This window comes from Vipera berus (assembly GCF_964194415.1).
Source record: "Vipera berus genome assembly, chromosome: 1".
NCBI classification, from domain to species: Eukaryota; Metazoa; Chordata; class Lepidosauria; order Squamata; family Viperidae; genus Vipera; species Vipera berus.
Genome location: NC_138202.1, coordinates 76484892 through 76505574, shown reverse-complemented (window position 1 = coordinate 76505574; position 20683 = coordinate 76484892). Strand labels below are relative to the sequence as shown.

At 40.5% G+C, this 20683-nt stretch overlaps 1 protein-coding gene across 4 annotated transcripts in view; it reads right to left on the bottom strand.

The window, feature by feature from the left end:
* Positions 1–20683, bottom strand: part of AMBRA1 (autophagy and beclin 1 regulator 1) — a 165322-nt gene that overhangs the window by 108885 nt on the left and 35754 nt on the right. For all 4 annotated transcript variants that reach the window (XM_081315060.1, XM_081315062.1, XM_081315063.1 and 1 more), the window contains one exon: positions 3028–3114. In XM_081315060.1, coding sequence (XP_081171186.1) covers positions 3028–3114 — 87 coding nt within the window. The remainder of the gene's footprint in view (positions 1–3027; positions 3115–20683) is intronic.

Sequence of the window (20683 nt, the reverse complement as noted above, 5' to 3'; positions counted from 1 at the left end):
TAGTGATGACTTTGTTTGCATTGAGATTGATTTTTCTTGTTCAGGAAGATTCAAAACTACATAATGAAATGAGAATTTGCTTCAGTCAGGATCTGAGGAAACGGAGCTTCAAATGGGTCCTTAACAAAGCAGGGCCCAAAGTGGCTGACCTACAGGACTGCTAAACTTAGTGGGGCAAAGAACAAGCAGCTTGGGGGGGGGGAGATGTTTGGATGTGAGGGGTCCCTCAGTTTCAGTCAGATGGAGGACCCAGGCTGGAGAAGAGGACACAGCCCAGGTCACCAGTGGCTGAGGAATGAAAGCTAGATGTTGCAAGCAGAGGGCAATAAAAGGGTTGGTGCTTCAGTGACACCTTTATGGCCATCTTGACCTTTTTGATCAGGATGGACAGTTGCCTGAAATGGTATAAGGTCTCCTGCTTGAGCAGCGGGTTGGACTAGAAGACCTCCAAGGTCCCTTCCAACTCTATTCTGATTGACTGATCCTAAGGAGATGCATCTTAATTCTGTAAGGACACAATAAAAAATCTAGGTAATAATCTTGTAAAATTTGGACTGTTTAGTTTCTTACAAGAAGCATCCTTATAAAAACATAATTGGGTGCTATATAGACTGAGCCCAGCACTTTAACTCTGAATAATTTGACAGCTGCTGCTACATGCGTATGGCATGTATATTTGATAATTGCAAAGGATGCTTTTGGAGATTTCATAAGAAAGTCCTTTGTTTAATTAATCCACTGAGTAAATAATTGAATGTCTACATGCTTAAAGGTTGTAACTTGCTCTGTAGGTTTACTATTGATCTTCCAGCTAATTCAGGACTCGAAACACTTTTTGGGGAGAATATTAAGAGCTTTGTTTTAGAATCATTGATCACAAGGCATTCCCTATGGAAGTTAATGTTTCAAGGCGTCTGCACAGACTCACCAACTTTATGGAAAGATTAGCCAAATCATGGGCTGAGAACAGAATTAGAACAAGGTGACGGACTAAAAATGAAGAGTGAAATTCTGGTTTAACAGACTTCTATCATATCATTAATAAACCACACACACACACTTATATTTTATATGCAACAATATAAAATTCTACTGTTTCAAGAAACTTGGGAAATAGAGCCTCCTTTTAATACATATTCATACATACATTCACACACACACACACACACACACACACACACACACACACACTCTTAATGGTTATTCACTCTCTCTGTTAGGCCTAGACAGAAAGGTGGCTGGGGCTTTCAGGGAAGGAAGTATCTCTACCTGTGAAATTTTTTTGTGATCAATTACCTGTTACGCTCCCTCTAAAAATTGGCCCTATCACTCCTTCTTTTAAATGTTTATTTTCCATTTCATAATAATACTTCCCAAATTAACAGTAGTTGGGATCATTTGATTCTTAGATTTCACAACTAAAATTTCAAACTGCAGTCTTATTTGTCAATGAATTTAATACTATGATGGGACCCAATGACAAGGCTATTTCTGTATTATAACATCCATACTCCTCAGTAACCATTCTTTCTTCATGAAAATCAAAAGATGCTGAGTTTAATATAGAATTGAGGTTGTCACAAATGATATCAAAATTTGATTTGAAAATGCTTAGTGGACCTGTGCCCAGAGACGAGCTAACCTTTTAGAGTCCTTAACAGGAGGAGTCTCAACATTAGATTATAGTTTAATACTTAATTATTTTGCCCTTCATTGTATTTCCACATTGCTTTCCATCTGTGAAACAGCCACTAACTCCTGAAAAGATCCTTCACTATTAAATTAGTGAAGCAGAGCCAGCCTTTACAAATCCCTGACTCTCTGGTTACTGACATTTCCAACCAATATAGTCTAATAAGATGTCTGAGGCCATGGCACAATTCTTTGAAGTGCCAGAAGTCAATCATCTGAAGGGGCGCATAAGCACGGCTAGTAACACTTTGCCAAATTCCAACAAATGATCATTTGTTTTTAAAAATACCTAAAACCTGGTCAACTCCCATGCCCTCTTCATTCAAACCAACTACTTAAACCTTAGTTTAACAGAAAATGTGCTGCTATTAAAGTACTGGTAATTTGTGCTTACAGGAATGCCCAAATATATAATCATCTTTCTTCATGGAAAAATCTCAGTACTTTACACAAGATTTCTAAAGGAGAAGAAACAACATTATGTATCAAAGAACTGGGTAAAACTTCAACAGACTATAACAAGCAAAGATGTTCTCACATCTCATAGGCATTTTTACCTTTTATTCAATATATCTGTAGGTGGGGATCCTTCTATTTTGCCATCAGATGATCCCCTTTCTATTTAATATAAAGAACTACAAAAACTAATTTCTCAATTAAAAGCAAGGACACAGTTTTACTCCAGTTCCTAAAATCCAATCCCATCAGGAAGGCGGTGCAGTGTGTGGTAAGGATGGCCGGAAAGATTGTTGGCAGTTCCCTCCCTCCCATCCAGGACGGATCCTGTTTGAACAGGGTCCGTAAGATTATCTGGGACACTACTCATCCTCCTCTTCACAACCTGTTTTCCTTGTTACCTTCTGGGAGGAGGCTTCGTGGTATCCATAGCAGAACATCCAGATTCAGCCATAGTTTCATTTCATACAGCCTTAACCTTGTGAACTCTCAAGCTTCCTCCTTCCGTTATATATTCAAGATGGACAGTATTTAGTATTTTATTGTTATGTATATGTAGGGGTGTGGGTCTATACATATGTTGTTTATAGTCTGTTTTAGGTGTGTGTCACGTATGAGTTTTACTTTGAGAGCTGGCAAGTAAATTTCATTTTTGATGTGTGCCATTGTCCCCACAGTAAAAAATTACAATAAAGATTATCTTATCTTATCTTATCTTATCTTAAACATTTGTGCTATTCCCTCTTCACTGCCATAAATAATTATTTCCAGATTCCAAAAGATTGGCTTAATTCCATTGTTCTTCATATACACAATAAGTCTGATCCTACAATTATTGCCCTATCAGGACAATTACACAGAAGCCAATTCTGTTCTTACCTAGCTGGATCAGGATAGATGGGATGTTCGCGGGATCCTGCCCCATCATAACGTGAGAGTGAAATGAGTGAAGATTCCAGCAGCCTCCTACAAAACAAAGCAAAAAAAAATTTGTAAGTATTCATTATTCTACCTCTTTGGTTTCTTGTCTCCTCCAAAATAAAAATTCTGAATGTCTTAAATATTATACTTTTGTTTTGATTTTTTTTTTGCTTATTTTGGCCGAACAGTCACCCTAAGTACAGTAAATACTTCAATTCTATTAAAATATTGTCTGTTTTCTCCTTCCCCACATGTTTATGCAGTTCCCAAATAGACCTCCTGGCTTAACTAAGTTCTTACACAATTTTGTTTTATTTAATATTACAAAAATGTAAATGTAATAGATCATGGAATTACCAGAGCATTACAGAAATTATGATACACATAGAGAGTAGGGAGTTGGATTAGAAGACCTCCAAGGTCCCTTCCAATAATAATTATAATTATAATTATAATTATAATTATAATTATAATTATTATTAATTATTATTATTATTATTATCATCATCCTTGGCAATCACCATTTTCCCAGTACAAAACCTAGATATCCTATAAGAAATATTTTAATTGCATATACAGCATAGAGCACAGGCCTGCAACCCGCGGCTCCGGAGCTGCATGCGGCTCTTTCAGCCGCCTCCTGCGGCTCCCAGTCCTCTGCCATGTGCAGTCCAAAAAAAAAGTGGGACTAAAAAAGTTCAACCAATCAATTCAAATATTTATTTATTTTATTTTATTTTATTACATTTATATACCGCCCTTTCCCGGAGGACTCAGGGCGGTTTACAGGGTAATTAAAAACCAAAAATACAAAAGTTAAAAACCAAGTTTAAAAAAGATTAAATTTATCCCTGTATAAATAAAAAATATGCAGGGTAGGTGCATATCTCGCCTTGGCTCCACTCTTCAGTCAAACCCTGTTCTGCGCATGCGTGCATGTACGCGCATGTGCACACATTTTTTGCGGCTCCCAGTTTTTCCTTTTCTGAGGGAACCGGTTCCGAGTGGCTCTTTCACTGTTTCAGGTTGCTGACCCCTGGCATAGAGCATATAGTGTCAAAAGAAGTGCCTGGGAAGCTCTTATGCAAAGCTTTCTGCATATATTTTTCAAGTTTTTTTCCTCTCTGCACAACAGTACTTTCAAGATTGGAATATAATTGTGTGAGGAGCTAGTCTAATTTCTAAAAGTAGGAAATTATGTGCTGTTTTTGAATACATTTGAGTTACCCATGTTTATAATGAGTAATAAATAATATTAAAAAAATACACTGCAAATCCCCCCCACCCCAGCCGAGTGCAGGAAATCACTATTACTACACACCACAGGCCAATTGCCAATCTTTTTGCAACAGTAACTTATGACCTTATCATCTCAGAATTAGATTAGTGCAATATACTTTGCTCACGGCTGTCCTTGAAGATGTTTCAGAAGCTGCAATTGATTCAAAATGCAATGACCTGACTGCTGACAGGAGGATGTATGTCCGTAGTATGACACCAATGCTGAAGTTGAGATTGTTAGTAATAGGCTTCCAGACCCAACATACAGATCAATTGGTTCAATCCCTCCCCAGTGCAGGAATCGACTGAAACATCCAAACCTGTTTGAAACCTTCAGGAATGTTAAAATCTACCCTAGTTCTAAGTTAGGCCACTGCATTACTTAAAAGCTCTTGCCATCAAGAAAATCCCAATTTTCAATCTGAATCTCCATTGTTTTAATTTTAATATGATGGGCCATGTCTTGGTTTGGTTGCAACATAAACAAGCCCATTCTCTAGCCTTTTCAATATCTGAAGACTACATTGTACTCTTATGAGTTAAACATGCCAAGCTCTTAACTCTACCTGATAGGATTTGACTTCCAGATCCCTTATCACCCTTTTCTGTAGTGCCCAGTTTAATCAGCATTGAGAACAATGGAAATACTATCTGGACTCAGTGCTTCTGATAATGAAGCCCAAGACTGCACGGGTCTTCTTAACACTGCAACACCCGGTTTGATCATGTTCTTTTAGTGATCTACTTGCACTCCTAGTGTCGGGGGCAGATTATTACTCCCCTATCAGAGGAGGATGGACCGTGGCTCATTCGCATGGTGAACATCAAAGAAGTTCTCTCATCAGGCAGAATAGAAAGTAAAGAGAAACTAAAGTGAGAAACTCTTTCTAGACATGCGCACAAAACAATCTGAAACCATAACATAGCTGGACATGTGAGATTCACTATGGTTACATGATAAGATAATAACACAGGTGCAGAGAGCAGGGGAAAATGTACAGATAGGAATGGGCTGCTGGCAAAACTAAAAAAAACAAACCCCAAAAAACCAGCAGTGACACCTAGAGATCCTTCTCACTGCACTGGTTATCAATCCTGTAGTTATACAATTTATTTTTCTTGCAGAAATGCAGGATCTTGTACTTGTCACAGCGCAACATCATCCCACTGAGTATCCATGATGTTGTGTTATTTTTGAACTGTTGTTTTCTACTATAAGCCAGTTACTAGGTATCATCTGAAAATTTAATTTACTTGGCTTGCCTTCTGAGGAGAAGATAGTAATAACAGTATTTGGAGGAAATGTTTCCAACAGTGTGGACGCCAGTAACTCCAGTCTGAAGCAGATCCAGCAAGTCCCCAAGACTCTTTGTCTGCACCCTCGCATTCCCAAACAGAGGCATGCAGTGGCATGAGGCAGAAAATAAGCAATTCTTCTATTTCATATTTTAGATCCTTGCCTTTGACCTAGGGCAGAATTTTCGAGGACCCTACTATGTATTTCCCACCAAGACAATGCTGGATATAAGAATTGTTTAGGTAAGAATTCAGCCAGTAAGGAATCCATCAGACTGCTGAACTGATTGCTCGTTTATTTGTTCATTTGATTTATATAGCCATTAATTTCACACACATAACTGTGGATGCTTTAAATAGATAAAAAAAAATAAAATACATAATATGAAATAAATACAGCAGCCAAGCTATTTTATCCATCTTAATCTCAAGAATATCATGAAAGATTTCATTAAATACTTTATAGAGATTAAGCATTGTATATATATTAGCCACTAGGGACGCAGTGGCTCAGTGGGTTAGGACACTGAGCTTGTCGATCAGAAGGTCGGCAGTTTGGCGGGTCAAATCCCGAGTGCCGCGTAACAGAGTGAGCACCTGTTACTCGTCCCAGCTTCTGCCAACCTAGCAGTTCAAAAGCACGTAAAAATGCAAGTAGAAAAATAGGGACCACTACGGTAAGAAGGTAACAGCGTTCCGTGAGCCTTTGGCGTCTAGTCATGCCGGCCACATGACCATGGAGACGTCCTCGGACAAGCGCTGGCTCTTCGGCTTTGAAATGGAGATGAGCACCGTCCCCTAGAGTCAGAAACGACTAGCACGCACATGCGGGGGAACCTTTACCTATATATTGGCCACCCAAAGTCTTATGATTAGGACAGCAGAAAACTTGTGCTAAATAAAGCTGAACCACTTTCACAGCATTCAGGTTAATCTTAACAGTAGAATCTTATCTTAACCAATTCACACTAGCTCATACATTGGTCACATTGTTTTTAAGTGCTCCTTTATAACTTAATTTTTAAATTGTTCATTCTTCCTTTAGTGGAATCATTCCCTTTCATTTAGCCATCTACACTCCTTAATTATAAGACTTTGTTTCTTATACATTTCCTTTTTGTATCCCAGCTTGTCAATGAATTCACTAATCATCCATATAAGATTTTTAAAACATTTCTATATTTTTTTTCTTCTCACGGGGACTTTTCCCCAAGATTTCTTATTCCTCTTTGATTTTTTTTTAAAGCTTTAGGGCTTCAAACCATGTTATACCACCCATTTTCTGTCTGAAAATATCATTTGTGTTTTCAGCTTGTCTTATCACCTATAGCTTTAAGATCACCTGTGGTGTCCATTCTCTTCTAGCAATTCCTTTTATCTCAGCAAAACAACAACAACTAGAAATGGATACTAAATCATTCGGTTTGATGACCTTTCGTAATCTTTCAACTGTATCTTGAATTGATGCACTAGAAAAACAGTACATCACTCATGGTTGCTTACGTCCTGTAATGCTATTCTTATTTCAGCTCTCAATGGAAAGCTTCGAGTCCAAAAGCTCGGAAGTCAAAACCTCTGGTTCCGGTGCCCAACCCAGACTGGATCGTGCAAGATGTTTCTATACGTTTGCCATATGTTCATTCCTTTCGCTGAAGTGACATCTTCCTCCTTGGGTTCACCTCTTGTCTCCTCTGTTTCTCGACAACTTTAGTATCCCCTGTCTTTCTCTACAATATTATTCTACTGGCCTTCATAGAGAATTCTCTGTGCAATCTGTATTTTTTTCAAGCCCCCCCCCCAGGTAAATCAAGTCCTTTTTTCCTTCTTCTTCAGCAAGGGAAAATTTGCAACAGGTATAATTAGCATACTCTTCTGGTATGACAATAAATATCTGAACGCACCTGGCAAATCACACTGCTGCTCCTTCAATGTCCAACCTTTGGCAGAATCTGAAGTCAGACTCTTCCTTCCTGTATTACAACTCCCTCAGAAAACAAAACAACAACAACAACAAAACACCACCACCACCCCTTTTCCTGTTTGTTCTTCTGATCAGACATTCTGGTTACAAGTTCCCAGAAGCTACTGCTATAAATCGCTCTTCCTACAGACCAGTCCTTAGACCAGGCATGTCAAATTCGCGACATCACACAACTTATCGGGACTTTTTCCCCCATTGCTGGCAATGGGGTGGGCATGGTTTCAGCGGAACACATCCAGCCCGCGGACCGGCAGTTTGACATGCCCGCCTTAGACAGTATGTCCAGCATGTGCATATACTTGTGTCTAACCACACAGACTTATGTAATTACCCAAACTCTTCCCCAAATTTAGCAGATCAGCCCCTCAACAGCCCAGCTCTCTTGTAAAATTCCCTTGTTCCATTCATATGAGAACTGCACTATCAAAATATAATTTTGCTGAAAGAACTTAAACCAAAGGTAGGCAACCTACGGTCTACATACAGCCCCGTTAATATTTCATTTACAGTTTCCCAGCACTTGAGATCATGATACTGAAATTCCTTAATTTATTTTTAACTTTAAAGAGTGAAAATGGATTGGTACCTTTCTGGTCTAGCAAAACATAGACCAAAAAAAAAAAAGATCATTCCATTTCTGGTAATGTCACAGTATCATCAGATGACATATTTGGGGGGGTAAGGATGTTGAAATGCAACCTCTGACCTTTCAAACACTTCCAACTCTGTCTCAAAAGGGAATTCCCATTTATATTGCTTAATACCAGTTAGTATCTTATGGGCCTGTAGATAGTCTCTTCATTGTGACCCCTCTTAGGCTTCAGAGTTCTTCAGAATTAAGATTAGCACATTATCCTTTGCAGAATGTTTTTATTCAACTGACATGAACAAAATTCCTAGGTACAGGGAACAATCCTTGATGTATCAGGAATATGAAAGGCTATATACAAAACTATCTAACAATACCTGGGAACCTGCCCATAACAGAAACCTGTAAAATGGCTCGAAGGGGCAAGGAGTACCAAACAAATTAAGAGAACGTTGCTCAAGGGGGCATTCAGTTGTAAACTTGCCTAACAGCTTAATTTTGAATAATCAGCTCTTCTGCTTATATAGCAGTTAAACGAAAAATTATTTGACCTGTCTGTATAAATCAGCTGAGTTAAATACTTTTCTTAGTTTATTAATAAGATGCTCTGTGCATCATGAATCTACAGTCCCTGTCTAGAGACCGGTATCATCAAATCAAAAGCAACAAACCAACTAACCAACGTCTGGGCTCTGCATCCCATCTATTATACAGTTTGGAATTCCAAACAGGTCAATTTCACTGAAAGTTAATTTGCTCAACAGCCTTAAATAAACAGCCTAATATTTATTTAGATTTATAATCTCAAGTAATATCCGAGAGATGATATTTACAAATTATAATAAAGATGCATAAAGATACATTAGGTTTGTGCAAAGCAATCAGAGGAGCGCTTCTTAAAATGCCCTCAACTGCCTTTTCTCGTAGCACTGAAGAAATCTCAGTGTGGTTGTTTCGAGCACTGAAGCGCGTACGCAGCCATTTGTTTCTCTAGCAGCCCAGGCAGAATGGTTGCCTGTGCTCGTCATGCAGAGTTAACTGGGAAACATTAGAAAAGCTTGCCACGCCATCTCAAAAAATGTCCCTGCCTCAGGACTTTGAGAAAACAATGTACTTCCTCAAGATCTCCTTTAGGTATTTTGCAAAATTATATTCTTTCCTCCCACTAGACCAGGGCTCAGCAACCTGAAACAGTGAAAGAGCCACTCGGAACCGGTTCCCTCACAAAAGGAAAAACTGGGAGCCGCAAAAAATATGTGCGCATGTGCAGAACAGGGTTTGACTGAAGAGTGGAGCCAAGGCGAGATATGCACCTGCCCTGCATATTTGAATTGATTGGTTGAACTGTTTCAGTCCCACTTTTTTTTTTGGACTGCACATGGCAAAGGACTGCCAGCCGCAGGAGACGGCTGAAAGAGCCGCATGCAGCTCCGGAGCCGCGGGTTGCAGACCTGTGCACTAGACAGAACTAGGAAAAATAGCTAGCTCCAACAATAATGGCAATATTTAGATCAGGAGCAACAGGCCTCACAGCACGCGTTAAGGATTCTAGTCTAAAGCAGCACTTTTCAAACTTAGCAACTTTATGATAGGGTGGATTTCAACTCTCAGAATTGCCCAGTCAGCATGCTGGCTATGGAATTCTGGGAGTTGGAGTCCATACATCATAAAGCCGCTAACTTTGAAAAATACTAGTCTAAAATGAGAAGGGTCAGGGATGGCTTTATAGCAGGGGTCTGCAACCTTGACAACCTTGGCTGAGGAATTCTGGGAGCTGAAGTCCACAAGTGTTAAAGTTGTCAAGGTTGCAGACCCCTGCTTTATAGCTTGGGGGGTTTTTTTGGTGTTTTTTTTTAAGGAAAAGGCTTAAAGTATTTATTTTGCTTCCCAACCCCCCCCCAAATAACAAAAAAGCCTACATTTTTTGCTCCTGGCTGTTATAAAGGGGCTTCGGGCTCCAAAAGGGATTCAGCCCGGTTGCACTTCTGGCAGCTCTATTTAAACAGTGCTCAGAGTATTGAAATCTTTTCACAAGATTAGAAAGCAACATTTTCTTTAAGGAGGCCATATACCAGCCAACCTCTTCCCTCCTTGTAGTTACGGAAGTATTCTGAATTTCAATATTCTTTCATCAAGACCAGGGGTGTCAAACTCAATTTCATTGAGGGCCGCATCAGCATTGCGGTTGCCCTCAGGGGGCCGGGTGGGTATGGCCAGGGTGGGCGTGGCTAGAGTGCATATGGCCTACTGGGTGGGCGTGGCCAGCTCTACATCGTTCGCATCAAGGGTGCCTATGGGGGCCTGGGCAGGAGTGGGACAGATATGAGGGTCTCTGGCAGAAGGAGGGTCTCTGGGCCAGGGCCAAGGCAGTGGGGGCTGTTCCCTCACTGTTTCCAGGATGGCGTCGTGGGCCACATGAAACCACTTTGCGGGCTGGATCCGGCCCCCGGGCCTTGTGTTTGACATGTCTGATCAAGACTGATGAGAGGCTGCGAAATTGACTTTAAAATTCTGTGTGGCCTCAGGCCTACACTGTAACACCTTCCCGGCTGAAACATGGCTTGCAGTGGCTCTCCAGGACCTTCCCCATCCCAAGCCAGCCCTTGCACAGCTTCCTTCCCCCTCTGGGTCCCTCCTCCTGCCCCATCACAACTTACTCCCTTACCTCTTCTGAAGATCATCCAAAAGAACACCCAGCCAATGCAACAAGCAGCCTACAGAGAGGCTATCTTGCACCATTCTGGAGGTGGATGCCATTCACACAATCTCTCAGAAGGGTGCGATTTTTCACAAGGATGCCAACCTCCGGTATGGCATGAGGTGGGAAAGGCACAGGTCACATCGGCCTGTCGCTCTTTCAGAAAGGTGATCTTCAGAAGAGATAAATGGAGCAAGATAAATGGGGTAGGCTGGAGGCCCAAGGTCTGTGGGCATCTAGCTAGAGAGGTAAGCTCAAGAAATGCAGCAGGAAGGGGTGGGGGAGGGGGAGATAAGGATGGGGGCAAATGCAGAGTTGCTGCAGTTGATCGTAAGGGTGGGCACACTGCCAAGTGCCCAAATTGTGATCACATGACTGCAGGGTCACTGAAGCTTTGGATACAGGTTGTAAATCCTATGTTCAGCACTGTCGTAATTTCAGTCACTGAAGCCGTAAATCAAGGACTGCATGTATAAAGACTGTGACCGGTAATACTAATAAGTTTATCAAAAGTCTTCAAGGACTCAGGACTTTTGCTTTATGACAATTTATGCTCTTTCAATCACAAGTTTAAATTCCATAAAAATGCTGATGAGCAAAAATTACTGGAATATGCAAAAGTCAGAAAACTTGCAGAGATATGCTGATACAATTTTGACATATTCCAAAAAAAATAATAATAATCTCCACTCAACTCACTAGAGCATTACTGTCAAACCCTCTAGGGCTTCATAAGCAGCCAACCTTACAACCTTCATGCAAATTAATAAACCGTCTTCAAGGTTAGAAGACCTGGCCTAGCCTGTCAGTCACTGCTATTGCCTAGCTCAACATGAATGCCTTCCTATTCCATTTAAATTAGTAATACACATTTCAAAACATGTGGATTTGCAACTGGCAGCACTAGCATCTAAGAAAAAAGGGCAAGTCTCTGATCAGCAGAACAGCAGGTGAATTTATTTTTCTTTACTAGTTAGGATTTATTTTGCCTTCTCTCCAGGAGTTCCAAGGCAGCTTACATGAGGATTATTCTTTAATTTATCCCACCCGTGACCTTGAGGTAGGGAAGAATCAAAAACAGTAACTTTGCTCAATCACCTAATAAATTGCATATCTAAACTAGAGTTGCTGCCGGCGTCAACTGCCCTCCGCCCTGTGCGTTCCCACAGAGAGGGCCTCCTCAGGGTGCCTCCGGTCAGAGAATGTCGGCTGGTGGCCCCCAGGGGGAGGGCCTTCTCTGTGGGCGCTCCGGCTTTATGGAACCAACTGCCGGTTGAGCTCCGGATGGCACCGGACCTTCGCTCCTTCCGGCGCGGTCTGAAGACCCATTTATTTGAACAAGCTGGCCTGGCCTGATGGGGGATGTTAGGGTTTTTAATGGGTTTTTATATTGTTACTGTTTTTATTTGGGCAATTGTTTAATTCTCTTTTAATTTTTGTATTTTCTATTTATATATGCCCTGTTCACCGCCCTGAGTCCTTCGGGAGAAGGGCGGTATACAAATTTAATAAAATGAAAATGAAATGAAATGATTCCAAACTGTCTAGGGCTAGGCCCTAATCAAAGCCTGCAGATCAGGTTTCTTTGTTTCTAACATTTATATAGCTAAACCCATCTTATAATCAACCAGTATGTTGGCCAGCTATACATGAGAACTGAATCTGTGTTCAGTCTATAAATATGAACTGGGATTTTTGGCGGATGGGGAAAATTTAAGGAATAAAATGAAGAATCAAAGCAGCAGGCTTCACTTCCAAAATTGTCTTGCTATATTCAAGTCTACGAGCCATCGGGTTGTCCCCACCCCAATAACTCTAATTTATCTTCAGCAAATGCTGTCCAGATCTACATTAAGGCAACACTAAGCTCTTGAAGCAATTGGTGTACAAGCTGTCTAGACAATATGAACACTGTCACAAGGGCCATCTATGCACAATTGGGTGAGAAATTATAATTTCCACCCAGTTTTTCTGCTCACTAGGAGAATTGAACCTTACATCCTTCAGATTGTCAATCAATGCTTTGGTGATTAAGATTAACTTGGCACAATGAGTGATGCTGCAGACCTCACTTGCTAAATTAGCCCATGTCTACTTTTATTCTTTTTCTTTTAATATCTGAGGTATAAAGTTGCCATCTGTTCAACAGTGCTCTCTGTTGTGCTTGCAACAGATTGCCTGCCTTCCAGATATTAGCACCTGTAGAAAAAGCTTTGCAACTACAACTGTTCTGTTCAATATTATTCATGGATTGTAAACAGTTGGGAACTGAAGTAAGGACGTAAAGACCTTACTTGCATTGATGAGTCCCTTTAGAAGCAAGTTTTTCCCTAATCTTCTTTTTCCTTAAGAATATCATGATCAAAATTATAACACAAGAAGCTGGGATTAAACACAGCAAACAGAATGAACTACTGAGATGTAATGAGAAAATCTGTTAAGCCTCTAGCACTTCCAGAATAGAAACTCAAGAGAATGGATTAAAATATTATGAAAACTGCTGTCATGTCACGGCCAAAAGCCTGCATAAACTAACTTGTCCAACAGCAACTGCTCCAAGAAGGAATCAGAACCAGAATATTTTTTAAAAAAAATTCAAGTAGGACATTCCTTCCTATATTTTGCACCTAATTCCTCAAATCCCAAATAAGTATCGCTCCTCCAAGGGATAGATAATTTAAATTCTCTAACAGCGATTTTTCTAAAGTGATCTTCATTCTTCAAATCTCACCCTGCAGAAAAAGCCACTAATGGCTCAATATCACACCTGACATGAGAACCTTCGAGAAAATCTCTTCTCCATACTGGTCTGGAGAAACGTATCTTCATTTTAAAGGCAGGGCTTGTACCTACAATTCTGAGTCTGAAGCCCCAATATTCTTGCCTTGCTATGTATTCTTGAACTATGAATTTTGAAGTTAATAACCCATTTTGTCCGTTAATATGAATATAAGTACACAATACTATATAACCATAACAAGATCAGCTCTCATCTTATATCTTCTCACTTGAATCACTGCTGTTGGGAATGTGGAAGCTTGATGAATCATGGCACAGCATGGCTGGCTGCAATTACATCGAAAAGTATTTTGAACTCCACTGTAATTTCTCCACAGGCACATTAAAAGGAAGAAAATCACAAAGAATTTAATGATTTTTAGAGCTATGTCATGCCCCCTTTGTGTGTGTGTGTGTGTGTGTGTGTGTGTGTGTGTGTGTGCGTGTGTGTGTTTGTGTATGTGTGTGTCTATGTGTATTATTATTCTCCTTTTATTCTTCTGCTGTCACTAACTGTAGAAAGTAAAGGAAGATTACATTGATGGAGATATGAAAGACCTGTTACCTGGGCGAAAGAAACTGAAGCATTTTTTTTGAAGGTGAGAATGAGATAACATTTGGAACTGGCTCAGATATATGCTTCCCTAGTTCATTTAACTATAAGGAGGAGGAACAATACAATCAAACTTGTAAATTCTGTTTTTAACAGCCAACTTGCATAAAAGTAGCGTTGGTTTTCCTGTAAGGCTTGGATTCCTGATCTGGTTTACCCTAATGGGGCTGATACTAACCTACCTTGAGCATGCAAAAATGAATTAAAAGTCTCTAAGGTAAAGTAAGTAATGAAAAGTTATGTAGCACACCACAGAAACAAAATAACAAGTTTGTCAAAAGTTCACATTTGTACGAATTATATATATCTCCCAACAATACTAGCTAGTTCTAACTCTAATGTTATCTCTACCCTGTATCCCGGATAGAGGAAGTTATTCTCAGGGTTGGTCTCTGAGCGTCCCTTAGACCAGGGGTCTTCAAACTTGGCCCTTTTATGACTTGTGGACTTCAATTCCCAGAATTCCTCAGCCAGGCAACCTGGCTGAGGAATTCTGGGAATTGAAGTCCACAAATCATAAAAGGGCCAAGTTTGAAGACCCCTGCCTTAGACTTATGCTTCCACCTGCACCTCCACGATCTCTTTCTTTAGTTCCTTCCTCCTGCTGCAATACACTCTGGAAGAGGAAATCATGAACTTGAAGCAGATGCCTCTCTCAATCAGTTTAACAATTCAGAAGAATTTTAGGAATACAACAAATTTAAAAAAAATCAGAGAATTGATTTGGCCCAACTTGACGTTTTGAATCCAATCCTCAAACCAAACTGATGCTGATCTTTACACCCCTAGAATTTACTTGAAAGGAAACTATTTTTTCATCAACTTGCCTTTAAAATGAGAGGGTCATCTTAGAAAAAAAAAAGAAAAATATAATGGCAGTAGCAAATAATTATTTTCTGTTTAATATTTCTTTTGGATGCATTGCCTTAAACGTAGGTGTTTCTCCCTTTCAGTTAATGTGCTGCTTATCACTCAAACCATTAATTAGCAATCTGCAATTAATTTTATCTTAAGTTTGCAGACACATCGGTATGCTTATTTTTTAAAGTGACTGTATAAGCAATGAAATTCACATATAAATTTTTATACTTGAATGAAGCAATGTTTTTGAAGAACTTTTTACAAATTAAGGCGGACATACGTGTCCAAGGATAATGTCTGCAGGATCCAATCTGGGTCAGTCACTGGGACTATAGGTTTAGTCTTCTGAGCTTTCAGACTTATACCGGAGCCCGTGCTCAGGGACTTTCTCTCTAGCACAAAGGTCCCCAACCTTTTGGGCACCAGAGACCGGTTCCGTGGTGAGAGGTTTTTCCGTGGACCAGAGAGTGCATGGTTTTGTGTGCTGCCTGCATCTTTATTATTTATTTATTTATTGATGGGATTTATATCCCGCCCTATCTCCCGAAGGACTCAGGGCGGCTAACAACAAAACATATAAGTACAGAAATCAAGATAAAAATGAAATTGAGAACATCAGTGCAGTAAATTAAAATTAGAGAATTTAAAAAATGAATTAAAAATACTAAATATAAATTAATTAAAATGCCTGTCAGTCTAGGTCAGCCTGGTGGAACAGGTGTGTTTTGAGGCCACGGCGAAAGGATTGGAGGTTTTGGGCCATCCGAAGCTCAGGGGGGAGCTGATTCCATAGGGTTGGCGCTCCCACAGAGAAGGCCCTCCCCCTGGGGGTCGCCAGCCGACATTGCCTAGCTGACGGTACCCTGAGGAGGCCTTCTCTGTGTGAGCGTACTGGACGATGGGAATTTGTTCCCGGCAGCAGATGGTTCTGCAAGTATCCCGGACCTAAGCCATGTAGGGCTTTAAAGGTAAGTACCAGCACCTTAAATCTCACCCGGAGGGCAACTGGTAGCCAATGCAGCTCACGCAGGAGGGGTGTAATATGGGAGTATCGGGGAGCTCCCATCACAACCCGTGCAGCTGCATTCTGCACCAGCTGAAGCCTCCGGGTGGTCTTCAAGGGCAGCCCCATGTAGAGAGCATTACAGTAATCAATACGGGATGGGGATCTTACGGATGGGGCTTTGCTTGTTTGTGCGGACTGGTTGCTGGCAAGCCGCAGCCCGGTACTGGTCCATGGACCGGGGGTTGGGGACCCCTGCTCTAGCTAGCACACTCTGCTAGAGAGAAGCTCTCTCAGGATGGGCTCCAGCACGAATCCAAAGGTTCGGAAGACCAAACCTCTGGTCCCAGTGACTGACCTAGGTTGTATCCTGCAAGAACTTTTCAGATTTTTCTCCGACGTTATGGATAGCGCTTAAATTTAAACATGCATCATATTCCCTATGCAATATCCAATACTTTGTAACTATTTGCTTTAAAATGGTGCCCAACCATTTACAAAATCTCTTTCTCTTTGAACCACCAGCTTGATATTAGCTGAATAGATCTCTCTTTGTATGTATCAAGGTTTAACTTTATATGTATCAGACGCAGAGAACACTATATGTAACAGAGGAGCCAATATCTTCGAATCCTCTTGCTTTGGCCATGAATTCATTATATGCCCGCTCAGTCCAGCAGAACGGACATGCTGTGGACTCCATCAGTCAGAGTTTTGGCTGACGGGGTCTAGACTCTAGAAGAACCTTCTCTGCCATGGTCCCCACACTATGAAATATCTTTCCACCTGAAGTGAGGTCTTCCCCCACCCTTTTGGCCTTCCAGAAGGGCACTAATGATTATCAGGCTCTGCCTATAGCCTGGATCCTTGACAGCCTGCTCAATGTTGGAGGTAGTTGGCTGGATTAAACTGATAAGATGCTACTGCTGTGCTGATCCTTCCTTCTTTACTTCTTCTTTTTGTCTTTAATGTTTTAATATCTTTTACATTTAAGACTGTAATTGTAAGCTGCCAGGAGTTTTCAGAGTGAGATGGGTGGCATATATTATTTAATTAATATGATCTTAGTCACAGTCTTTATGTGAGGGAATAATGCTGGCTTAATTTATAGGTCTGCTGAAAGGATCACAACCAGTAATACACTGAAAAACGCTCTGATAGGTTAGAGGTAGCACTGAGACAACAGGATATCACTAGTCATTTCTCATTTAAAAAAACCAATTAGTTTGTACAATTTTTAAGTAACTGGATGATTTTTCTAAATAGCCACTTTTCACCACCCATATGAGTTGTCCTTTTTTATATGTAACTGTCAGAATCCATTTATATCACATTCATAAATGTATGTTTAAAACATTATCCCCCCCCCTATGGATTCTGCCATCTCCCGAGGAAGGAGGAGCATATGTGGATTCAGCCTGCCTTAGGTTATTTCAAAGACCAAGGAAACCTTTTGAACTGGGGGGAACAAAAGGAAGGGTTAGAGAAGAAGGCATCTGGCTTGTGTCTTCTTTTAATTCTGGAGAGGAAGAAGGCAATAACCATAAAGATTCGAAGTTCCTTTTTTTCCCCACAAAAGGGATGACACGAAGTAGAACAGGGGTGTCAAACTCAATTTCATTGAGGGCCGCATCAGCATTGCGGTTGCCCTCAAGGGGCCGGGTGGGTATGGCCAGGGTGGGCGTGGCCTACTGGGTGGGCGTGGCCAGCTCTACATCGTTCGCATCAAGGGTGCCTATGGGGGCCTGGGCAGGAGTGGGACAGATCTGAGGGTCTCTGGCAGAAGGAGGGTCTCTGGGCCAGGGCCAAGGCAGTGGGGGCCGTTCCCTCACTGTTTCCAGGATAGCTTCACGGACCACATGAAACCACTTCGTGGGCCGGATCCGGCCCCCGGGCCTTGTGTTTGACATGTCTGAAGTAGAAGGATGGGGGCTGACCAAATGGGGTTGAGGGAAGGGGGTTTGAACTGGGTACCCTTTATAAAATTTCAAATTGTAAAACAATACTAAGTCCTGTCTTGTATTCCCACAACCAAGCATGTCCTAGTAAAGATTCCTTTTGGACTAGAACTGAGTCCAAGAGTTTTTGTTTTCCTAAGACGTGGATTGGGGTGGGTCCTGACAGTAACCAATTAATCCGTATTACGATATAACCATGACAAACATAAACTTAGAAAGAAGGATCCAAGATCAGTGGGAAAGCCAAGAAGCATGGAGGCAAACTGTACTCTGCATGTCAGCTGAAAACCGAGCTAGGATTGACATCTGTGACTATTAGAACCAACACTTATTTCAGTGTTTGCTTGATAAGAAATGTAATAAAAATAATAAATTGCAATAAATATGTAGTGAGTCCATTGGGTCAAACGCTAAGATTTATGAAGGTGTAAATGATCACAAAGCTACTGCCATTCTCACTCAGTTTGGGGCAAGTTTCATAAAATATTTAACAAGAAATTTTTTGCAATCACATTGTGTATAAAAAGAAAGCTTAAATGATGAATCAAAATGGAATTCCATTCTGAAACTCTGATCACCTGCCAAAGGAGGGAGGATTTGCTTTAATAAGAATGCTTCACACAGGCAGTCCTCAACTTACAACCACAATTGAGCCCGAAATCTCTGTTGTTAAGGGAGACATGTGTTAAGTGAGTTTTGCCCCATTTTATGACCTTTCTGGCCACAGTTGTTAAGTGAATCACCAAAGTTGGTAAGTTAGCAACACAGTTGTGATATGAATGTAGCTTTCTCTCTGACTTTGCTTGTGAGAAGTTGCAAAAGGGGATCACATGACTTTGGTATACAACAACGGTCATAAGTACCAAACAGTTGTCAAGCATCTGAATTTTGGTCACATGATCGTGGGGATGCTACGAAAGTCGTAACTGTAAAAAAGGGTCATGCCACTTTTTTCAGTGCCGTTGCAACTTTGAACAGTCACTAAATGAACTTCTGTAAGTCGAGGACTCCCTACAGAACGTGTTTACAGTATTTCCATTCCAAGAAGCTTTGCAATAGGAAACTCATTAGAGATATCTAGGGAAAATACTATGTAGAACAGAATGATTTTATAATATCATAAAGCAGAATATATAAAGGGCAATTCAGAAAAAGTATCAATACAATATTAAAAAGCAGAACCTTTTTTATATTTAAAATGCCACTGAGGTTTGCCGAGTAAACTACGATATTGTTTAGACTAGCATACTGATTGCAATCAAAGATCTGAACAATATTTGTATCATTATTTCTGTTTTAGTACAGTTCTGTAAAAGTTCTATAGTAATACAGCTTGATAAGAATACTATTTAGAATGATTAAATAAATCACAGCCAAATCTGCTATCATAAAGCATGATTTTTTCTATTTGAAATAGTTTATTTGTAGCTATCTAGAGCTGAGAGTTAAGACAGCACATCAATTTTAATAACAGTAATAATAATAAGAAGAAAGCAAAAATAGTACCAGTGGTAATAGCCACCTTGGGTGCAATCCCAAAACAACCTGAACATCATCGGCACTGACAAATTTCACCTATCCCAGATACTTGTGAAAGACTCGCTAGGTGGATAAAAATGCTAACTCCAGTTTGAACATCTGGCTGTGTGATGGGCAATAATTAGTCAACTCCAAAAGGCAGTTTACTCAAACAGTTTATATCCTACAGTGATTCCTTTAACACAATTGAACATCAAAATCTGCCTATCCCAGGTCCTTGAGAAGGACTCAATAGGTGGGTAAAAATGCCAAATCCACTCTAAATATCTGCTGTGCAACCAGCCACAGTAATTATAATGCATACCTCCTCCATGGATTCCCCCTGGTTGTGAGGGGGGAAATACCTACGATGCTCTGATGAGGTTGAGAACTATGCTGGTGGTAGTATATTCTACCAGAAGATCACTCATGCCAAATAGGTCTTAGCTTGGTGAATGTGCCATGGGGTATGAACATCTGTAGGGCTTTCCTAGAATTACCCAGAGTACATCTTTCAGTGAATTACATATTCCAATCGTTTTTCCCTGTGTCTAGATTCAAAAATACATTTCCTCTTCCCCATCCACCAGGAAAAAATAGGGGAGAGAGGAACACCTTTAGAGTAGAACAGCTAGTAAAAGCAACGATCAAAGGAAACAGGATGAATCATCTTTAAAGCAAGCAATGTAGATGATAGTGCTCTGCATTAATTTGTTGGGGCCAAGAATGTTGAGTTCAGCTTTGTCAGAAGAAAAAATTCTGCAAGAAGCAAGAGCTCAGTCCAATTGTCTTGTTGGTAACAGACACAGCCCTAATGTTCCAATAATTGATTCACTCTCGCTACTTACCCTGGATGATAAATGAATCGTAATGCTTAATAGCTGGAAAACAGCTTTCCAAAACTTGGATATAAACTGATATTTGCAATGTGAAATCACATGAGTCACTAAGCTCTTGTACCTAAAAACAAGATCTAGAAAAGGTTGCACTGTTTCCTGAGCCTGGAATGCATTTGCAAGAAATGAGATGAGCCATCTT